Raw genomic sequence first — 10,218 nt, 5'->3', positions numbered from 1 at the left:
ATTAATCTAAAACAACATTTCCCACAATGCACTCTGAGCTGTTATTAGCCATATGGTTGGTCCTCGATTCCTCGACTTCCCGCCGCTAAGCGTGACTGACTGTTATAGACCACTGCTCAACCTTACATGTAAGTCGTGTTCAATTCATGTTAAATCCGTTTAAGAAAGGCTCTCGTTAAATGAGTGCACAGCCACGAAGAATTGTATAAAACGGCAGCCATACTGTTAACGTGTTTCATAGTGAGCAAGTAAGGTGTAATTCAGGGCCTATCTTTCCATCTTAGTGTTGGAGGATGCAGAGGCCCCGGTCAGCCCGGTGTTAACCTATTGGAGTTAACGTTTGTCTTGTTAATCTAAACAATTAAGCATTTACATGTCGACCAGTCTCGTTTGTGGAGGTAGATCGGGGAAGCCTCAATTATGTCTCATGTTGCATCTCTTCTACCAACATGACACTCATCTAGTATTTCTCTGTTGGCGGATTGGATGCGCATCTGTTGGCTTTTAAAAATAAATGCAGGACTCCAAAAATAAATATCTATATATCTGCTGTATGTTACAGCTGGGAAACGAGTCTAGAAAGTTATCACAGGCTTTAATTAACCAGTGTTCCCACAGTATTAATGAAAATCCTGCAACATAAATTGATAAAATCTTTGATTTCTTATTAACGTAATATATTTATTAGTGTCCTTGCCAAACCGTTTTTAACCTCCTACAGGGAGCTGTTAGTAAGTATGCTATTGTTGTTAGTAACTAAAAGTAATGGTCACAGCAGCCTTTTGTGACACCTGTTCTGCGATTATTTGTAGGTAACTTCATATACAGTGAATACAGACTGAAGTTATTTTAAATTAAATGATTTTGAGATGATGAGGACAAAAACCTTTTTATTATTTAGTTTAGGAGGATGCTTCACCTTCAGGCTGTACAAAATATGTATGTGCCTTTTTGTAGTACAATATTTAAGAATATTAGCTGGAAATAAGTGATCCTTTGTGATTCATAAAATGCAAATCGATCATTATCAAACCTTTGCAAGTAAAAAAGAAATATGGGCTAAACTAAATTTAAAGAGATGGTTCACCCAAAAGTGAACATTTCCTTACCATTTACTCCCACTCAAGTGGAACTAAACTAGTGTGATTTTTCTTTTCTTTTTCTTTTTTTTTTATTAAAAGCAAAACGAGATATTCTGAAGAATGTTATAAACCAGCCATTGACATCTATAGTAGAAACAAAAATGCTATGAATTTTTCTCAGCCCCAGACATCACGACAAGCACCTTCCACAGACCAATGGCTAAAATTTTGATGCATATTTAATCTGTCCTCAGGATTTTCCTGGCTCAAACTGAGGTGGAGGTGATATCCTGAACATGAATTTTTTGCTACTTTAAACAAACATATATTGCATTATTCTTGTAACCTTATCAAGTAAAACATTTTTCATGTTTTAAAATGCTAACATTAAATGCAGTTACATACGTGACCAGTGCTTGTGCATCCTTTGGGGTCTTTGTCAGAAGGCGTAGTTGGTACAAAATTTTAATAGAGGTAGCCACCACCTAAATCTCTATGCAGGAAATAATATAAGTTTATATAATAAAGTTGGGTTTTTCAGTTGTTTGTGTCTGCTGGATGAAGCAGCAGATAAATGTAAAATAGAAATACAAGCAATATATACATGTTGCATCCCGAATAATACACGATGCAGTTGAACACATCAGTTTAGTCGCAAAAATAATGTTTAAAAGTGTACTACTACTAAAGTATAAATAATAAAAAATTGCATTATAGTAGTGCATAAGTATTAGGCATGGGCCGGTATAAGTTTCTGACGGTATGATAACCTTGGATAAAAATATCACGGTTTCACATTATTCTGATTACTGCTCTAAAATAAGTTCTTTTTAAATGTCTGGGTAAAAAACAACAACCTTTTCCCAGATTTAACACAATATATTTCATCATAGAAGACATTTATAATATTTTGGAACAGTAAACAGGATTGGGGGGGTTCAGGTGGTTGGAAAGACCCACCCCTCACTGACAAAGGTCCAGAATTTGTGCCATACACAAGCTCATTTGTCCTATTTTGACTGCTATGCCATAATGAATTGTGAAAATAGCCATCGAAGAAGGCTTTAAGAGCAAGCAGAATCCTCTTTTGGCTGTTGCTTAAGCGTGACTGAGGAAAGTTGAATGTGCTGGCCAGTTTGTGTTGATATGATGTAATACATTTGTATTTGAAAAGTAAGTATTATTATTTTATTTTTTCTTCTAAATCTTTTGGAAATATTCTGGTACATCAAAAAGTGTGGCTGATGACCATCGGACAAGCTAATCCAGCAACAACTACAAAAATAGTGCTTAAAAAGTATTTAAGCCTCATAATTAAACAGAAAAGGAGGCTAATAACTGGAAAAAAGGTCCATATTTTAAGAAAAAAAAGAACCACCCCTTTCACCAGGCTGGCTACAGGCTTGGTAAACATGTCAAACTAATTTATTACAATAAACCATTGACTTCTGCTCTCCTTATTAGCTTCAAAAACACAGATTTTGTTACAGCACATAAAAAATCCTTACAAATACCTTTGGAACGGTATAACAGAAAATTTTAGCCGATTTAAAACCTTGACTTTTTTCAAACTGTGGTAACCCTTTAAACCGTTTATCGTCCCATGCCTAATAAGTATACAGTACTATAATTTTGTTGTCATTTCAAATAGAGTTGTGTCTTCCCAGAAAGCATGTCTATGTTATCAATGCTTCTCAAGTGTAAGTCTATGTGTCTGGGCTGTTACATCTTCAAGCTCTGTTAAAGGACCTCTCAATTTGAAGGATCCTTAGCAGACAATCTTTGCTCCATGTCCTTCATTCACCACACCTTACAGTTCACACACACAAATCTGTGCAGAGCTCATCTAATTATATTAGTTAAAATCAGACAAAAAGGATTTCAGAGATCCAGGCATTTTGTTTTCTTTTGTTTTTGTTGAATAACATGATTATAAACCGAGCATAATGTAGACTTCTGGGAAACAGTCAGGTGTCACTAATTATACTACATTGAAAGGAAGTCGGTTTATGTAGAACACAGGTGTCAAACTCTGTTTTTGAAGGGGCCGAAGCTCTGCACATTTTAGTTCTAACCCAAATTAAACACCAGGTCTAAATTAGTTAGATAAATTAGTAAGTGTGCTGGTGCAGGGTTGGAACTAAACTGTTTAGGGTTGTTTGATAACCCTAGTGTAAAGGATCATGTCAGTGAAATTATGGTTAGGTTTTGCAAGTGGCCTTGTGGGGGCAGTGTTGAATCATAGCAAGAGATTGTGCTCCTTTGTGTTCAACAGAATGCCCAAGTCTAAGGAGGTGCTCTCTTCCACGTCTGGCAGTGAATCAGACGGTGATGCAGAAACTAAGGTGTGAAACATATTTGTAACTTGTGTAACAATATTTTGACTATAAAACACAATTTAATAGAAAGTATATTTAAAGTGATATTAGAGAACGTGTTTATTCAGGAAATATATTTATGGGAAATGTTTAACAAGGTGTCTTTTTGTGGAGTTTTAGAATATTTATCAAATTGAAATATCTTGCATGACTTTACGTTGTTGTTGTTTTTTGTATAATGTGTGATTATTAAACTGTTTTGATTGTAAATTATATATTGAACACATATTACCAATGTTGCCATAAATATAGCCGATGCTGGTGATACACTATTAAAACAGACAAATAAATAAATAAATAAACAAACAAATAAATAAGAAACTAAGGTATGAGCTGCTAATTTATGTCAATGCATCAAAATTTACAAAAAAGTGTTAACTAATTGTATTTATAGTGCTTGTGTGTTCCTGAAATGTTCTGCTGGTCTGAACAGATTGTTTTTATTTCTTCCTCTTCCTTGTTTTAAGGTTAAAAGAAAGAAGCCAAGTACCCCTGAAAAGCCTGCTAAAAAACAGAAAAGCGGAGAGTCCTCCAAACCGAGCGGCTCTGCTAAGAGCGACAAGAATAGTGACAACATGTTTCAGGTTGAATTTTTCATCTCTATTGTAAACAGCATACTGAACGTTATTCTGTCCATTAGATGGTTACTCATCATATAAATGCATAGCCATGTAATATTAATTTGGTGATATCTTGCTTGCAGATTAGCGTTAAGCTTCTACTTAAAGGCTATAGTACATTAAAAGATGGAAAACAATCATGTTCACAACAAGATAAACAACAGTTAATACTTTTTTTTACTTTCATCTTTAGTGCAATTTGATGCTTTTCTGTGAACTGGATAAGGCCAATTAACACCAAGAAACTATAAGAAGTAATATTAATGAAGACTATAAGACTAAAAACTGTAAGAAGTGATATTAATAAAGACTAAAAACTATAAGAAGTCATATTAATGCTACAGATATACATTTAAGACTATTTTTGAGTTGCATGGAAAAGTCCACATCATAACTATAATGACAGTGACACAGAGGAACAATGTTGAACCTGAATATTGAAGAAAAAGTGCAAAACAGCCAGTTTGACTTTAAATGGCACAGGTTTTTAATGTAGCACACACAAAAAAACTATTTAAACCCGTGGGAGTTATATCGTAATCCTTAATAGTTATTATTCTTGGTGTGAATGTGCATTTAGGAAATGTGTTTAGATGGTGTCATCTAGTGTTTGTATTTCAAAAAATCTAGAAAAGGAGTAAATACAATGGTTCTGAAGGGATTTGGTACTAAACCTGTCAGTAATAAATAAGTATGGTCAGATTTACTGACGTTAAGATGCTTTTGTCATTTACGTAGATACTAGATAGTGCTTTTTTTAGTCACAAGTACAGTGCATTCAAAAAGTATTCGTAGCACTTCACTTCCAAAACTCCAATTCCAAAATGGATTAAATTTATTTATTTCCTCAAAATTACAGTCTGAAGTCTTTTTTAATTATGATGCCACAAGCTTGGCACACCTGTCTTTGGGAATTTTTGCCCTCTTTGCAGTACCTCTCAACCTCTATCAGGTTGGATAGGAAGCGACGGTATACAGCCATTTTCAGATCTCTCCAGAGATGTTCAATAGGATTTAGGTCTGGGCTCTGGCTGGGCCACTCAAGGACATTCACCGAGTTGTTGTGAAGCCACTCCATTGATATTTTGGCGGTGTGCTTTGGGTCATTGTCCTGCTGAAAGATTGTACGCCCCAGTCTGAGGTCAAGAGCGCTCTGAAGCAGGTTTTCATTTAGGATGTCTCTGTATATTGCTGCATTCATCTTTCCCTCTATCCTGGCTAGTTTTCCTGTTTTTGCTGCTGAAAAACATCCCCACAGCATGATGCTGCCACCACCATGCTTCACTGGAGCAATGGTATTAGCCTGGTGATGAACGGTACCTTGTTTTCTCCAAACGTAACACCTTCAGATGGCTTTTGGCAAATTCCAGGTGGGAAGTGGCTTCCGTATGGCCACTCTACCATACAGGCCTGATTGGTGGATTGCTGCACAGATGGTTGTCCTTCTGTAAGGTTGTCCTCACTCCACTGAAGAACGCTGGAGCTCAGACAGAGGCCCTTCTCCCCCGATAGCTCAGCTTAGCTATCAGGGCAGCAGAATTTTTTTCTGTAACCTTCCCTATCCTTGTGCCTCGAGACAATCCTGTCTCGGAGGTCTACAGACAATTCCTTTGTCTTCATGCTTGGTTTGTGGTTTGACATGCACTGTCTTCCCTGGGACCCTATATAGACAGCTGTATGCCTTTTCAAATCATGTCCAATTGACTGAATTTACCACTGGTAAACTCTGATTAAGCTGCTGAAACATCTCAAGAATGATCAGTGGAAACAGAATGTACCTGAGCTCAATTTAGAGCTTCAGGCAAAGGCGGTGAATACTTCTGTACATGTGATTCTTCAGCTTTTTTATTCTTAATAAATTTGCGGCAATTTCAAAAAAATCTTTCTTCACATTGTCATTATGGGGTATTGTGTGTAGAAATTTGAGAATTTTTTTGGAATAAGGCTGTAACAAAAAACTGGAAAACTTTCTGGATGCACTGTATATTGTAGATGAGAGAGATTCATGTTTCAAGCTGTTGTTTTAATTCATCATTTCCATTCACTTTCAACCATTTTTTTTAATTTAAGGAAAGGGATTGACATTTATTTTTCTGTTCTTTTGATCTAATATTGCAAAATAAGTTGGCTTGCACATGTGACGTATGAACACAAATGGAAAAAAATCTATGAGATGGAGTCAGATCTGATTGGCTAAAATGTATTTTAAAGTGTTTATTCATCCAAAAATCATTGTTATTAATTACTCTCCTCCATGTGGTTCCCTGAGACCTTCGTTGATTTTCAGAAGACATATTAAGATATCTTAGATTAAATTTGTGTGCTCGCTCACACCATAGACCTCAAGGGTCCAGTTCAGAAAGTCCAGAAAATTACCAAAAATCAAATCCTCAAAACAGACCACATGCCTTTAGTGGTTCAATCGGAATATTATGAAGCTACGAGAATACATTTGTGCGCACATAAAAAATAAAAAAGGACTATTCAACAGTTTTTTTTCTCCTCAGTGTCAGTATATTGCGCACATTCAGTATCACTGAGCACATAAACCTATCATGCACAGAGGAGAAGAGGATGTTTCTTGGTATTTTTGTGGAGCTGAGAACTATGATCCATGTAGGATAAGAGAACTGTCAGATTTAATCTACAATATTTTAATTTGTGTTCCGAAGACAAACAAAAAGCCTTGGGCTTCTGAACAGCGTCAGGATGAATAAAATAAAACTTAAGTGAACTAGCACTTTAGATCCAGATGGTCAGCACCAATAGCTTAGTGGTTAGCGCATCGATACAGTATATAGCACCAAAGTATTCACGACAACTCCAGTTCGAGCTCAAGGTCCTTTACCGATCCTTACCCTATCTTTGCTCCCCACACTTTCCTATCTGTAAAATCTCCACTGTCCCATCCCAATAAAGGTGAAAACCCCTAAAAAATAATTATATTAAAAAACTGGTGTAAACTGGGCCAGTGCTTTAGTGTTTGACTTTAACCAAAAGTCAAGCAGGACTGATTGTAGAGCTGTTATTTACTGGTGCTCATATGAATTGTCATTTGTTCATTCCATGTTGTGATATGTGACAGATTGGGAAACTGAGATACGTCAGTGTAAGGGATTTCAAAGGCAAGGTCTTGATCGACATCCGAGAGTATTGGATGGATCAGGCTGGTGAGATGAAGCCTGGAAAAAAAGGTAATTGGAGCCTATTGTTTACTTTTGTCATTTTGTCTAGCACATATCTATAAGTGCCAGTGAAATGCTTCTTTTGATTTCTGTGCGTTGGTTGATTTTGTTTGATCCGTTGTATTGAATTCCTCCTCAGGCATTTCATTGAACCCTGAGCAGTGGAGTCAGCTGAAGGAACAAATGTCGGACATCGATGATGCAATTAAAAGATATTAAGTGAATATTTTGTGAAGTGAATGATTGGCTGGTTCTTTTTAGAGTTTCACACTTTGTTCCACAGGGACTTTAACAAACGTTTCCTGTGACTAGGTCTAATGTATGTGTGAAAAGTTTAAAGACACCTCTTTGGTTTTGGTCTTTGTTTATATACAACTGTCTGTTGTTAAATGTTGATGTGCGTTTATAAAAAAAACTCGACTGGATGATTATTTTAATAGTCTGATAGCTAGTGTTCTCATACTCTGCCTATGTAATAAAGGCTTTTCTTGGTTTAGAGTTTTCAGCGTGTCATTCCGAGTATGATTTCATTGAACTGTACCTACTCGCTGTAAAAATATTTATCATGTTGTGATGTTCCCTTTAGTAAAATACTGAATTTTTCCAACTCAACGTTGTTGTATGATCCTGACAATAAACAGAGCAGTAATGGATGACCTAAAATGAAGGCGTTTGGCACTTCATGATGCTTGTTGTGTCCAGTCCCGAGTGCTTGTGTGTAATTTGCTTGCCTTCGCGTGGGAGCAGGAATTATAATGGTCCGTACACCCACTCAAACATAGACCAGACTCCAGAATAAAAACAGCCCTTTCACTTGACTGTCCAGAAGAGCCATCTTGCATCAATTGCATTTGCTGTCTAAATTAAATCAGTCTTAAATCATGGTAGCCACTGTATTGCCAGCACATCTTTGAGACAATATGGTTTATGGTGTTGCGTGCAAAGCAAGCATTATTCAGGCGGTTTCTGTAGGAGGTGACCACAGTGTGAACAACTTTTTTTTTAAATGATGCAGAGCTCCATGTATTTTAGTAAAAAATCCAATTGTATAATAGTGCATAAATCCTACAATTCTAATGTTGTGAATGAAAAGCAGGATTATTCATCCAAATAATTTAATAATGTTCTGAAGTGAATACACTTGTCATTTGTGTTGTTAAACAGTAACCTAAACATTGAATTTAAAGGTAGCATGTTATTTGAAATGTTGTAATGAGTATCTTTTAATATAAAATAATTTCTTAGATTTTTGTTTGATAATTTCTAAAGTAGTTTAAAGAATAAATCAAACATCATTTAGAGCATAGGAAAGAACAAAAAGCCACCATGTTTTCAGACATGTTTATATTAAGTTTGTTCTTGAATTATATATACACTCACCGGCTACTTCATTAGGTACACCTTACTAGTACCGGGTTGGACCCCTTTTGCCTTCAGAACTGCCTTAATTCTTCGTGGCATAGATTCAACAAGATACTGGAAATATTCCTCAGAGATTTTGCTCCATATTGACATGATGGCATGTTATTGGCGCCAAATTCTGACCCTACCATCCAAATGTCACAGCAGAAATCAAGACTCATCAGACCAGGCAACGTTTTTCCAATCTTCTGTTGTCCAATTTTGGTTAGCCTGTGTGAACTTTAGCCTCAGTTTCCTGTTCTTAGCTGACAGAAGTGGAACCCAGTGTGGTCTTCTGCTGCTGTAGCCCATCCGCCTCAAGGTTGGACGTGTTGTGTTGTGCGTTCAGAGATGCTCTTCTGCATACCTCAATTGTAACGAGTGGTTATTTGAGTTACTGTTGACTGTGTATCCGCTCAAACCTGTCTGGCCATTCTCCTCTGACCACTGGCATCAGCAAGGCATTTCCATGCACAGAACTGCCGCTCACTAGATATTTTCTCTTTTTCAGACCATTCTCTGTAAACCCTAGAGATGGTTGTGTGTGAAAATCCCAGCAGATTAGCAGTTTCTGAAATACTCAGACCAGCCCGTCTGGCACCAGCAACCATGCCACGTTCAAAGTCAATTAAATCACCTTTCTTAGCCATTCTGATGCTCGGGTTGAACTGCAGCAGTTTGTCTTGACCATGTCTACATGCCTAAATGCATTGAATTGCTGCCATGTGATTTATTGGAGTTACAATTTAATAATTTTAGAATTAACCATATTTTCATTATTTCACCTTCATTTCTGTGACTAAATGCCAAGCTAATCTGGTAAAACTCTTGATCAAAATAAAACTAGACATTATTTATGGTCACACTAATTAGACTTGAGTTGATGAAGTGTCCATAATTAGATGAATCAGTTATTTGTCACCGTAAACTGGCTCAGCATAAAACCTATAATACTTGTGAAATCTGAAAAATACAAAAGTCCACGGACATTCAAAACTAAAGCACATCACTAGGTGGCACCAATGCTCTATTGAAATAGAATTTCTTTCAGTTTTTTGGACGCAGATTAGAGTACAACCTTGTGCAACTTTATATGGACATTTTTGTTATTTTTATTTTATTTTTATTTTTTTTTAAATAATTTTGGTTGTGTGAATGCAAACAGCATATATATTTTTTTTAATACATATTGACCCCATTCTCTTTTCGTAAATCTCCATAACACACAAAAATGATTTCACTCAGGATTGTCAAGACAAATATTTCCTCCATGAAACAAATTGAAAAGTCCTACATTTATGTTAACACGCTTCAATGTTGTTTTAAATATAAAACAATACAATTTCATAAAATAATTTAAAATAATAAAACGTTACATTTTTAATAATTCTATTCGGGGGGAAAAACATTTTTTAAAAAGTTTGGCTTGTGGCACAAGTTTTTTTTTTTTTTCCCTCCTGCTTTTTGTTTCGAGGAGAGCACTGCAGGCAAAATTAAGTATAGTTAACGAGGGGCCAATGAACTGTCACGAAATGAATGCATATGGCTGCTT

The 10,218-nt window shown here is 36.1% G+C and overlaps 1 protein-coding gene across 1 annotated transcript; it reads left to right on the top strand.

Moving 5' to 3' along the window:
* The first annotated feature begins 32 nt into the window (after nt 1-32).
* On the top strand, nt 33-7,763 carry sub1b (SUB1 regulator of transcription b). The gene is made up of 5 exons (XM_056458264.1): nt 33-128; nt 3,358-3,427; nt 3,928-4,044; nt 7,166-7,274; nt 7,405-7,763. Exons 2-5 carry the CDS (start codon nt 3,359-3,361, stop codon nt 7,482-7,484), a joined length of 375 nt encoding a protein of 124 aa, XP_056314239.1. The 5' UTR covers nt 33-128; nt 3,358; the 3' UTR covers nt 7,485-7,763.
* The last annotated feature ends 2,455 nt before the right edge of the window (nt 7,764-10,218 follow it).

Source organism: Danio aesculapii, chromosome 5, assembly GCF_903798145.1.
Source record: "Danio aesculapii chromosome 5, fDanAes4.1, whole genome shotgun sequence".
Classification (NCBI taxonomy): domain Eukaryota; kingdom Metazoa; phylum Chordata; class Actinopteri; order Cypriniformes; family Danionidae; genus Danio; species Danio aesculapii.
Note: the sequence above shows the minus strand (reverse complement) of the source record. Positions and strands in the feature narration are given on the sequence as shown.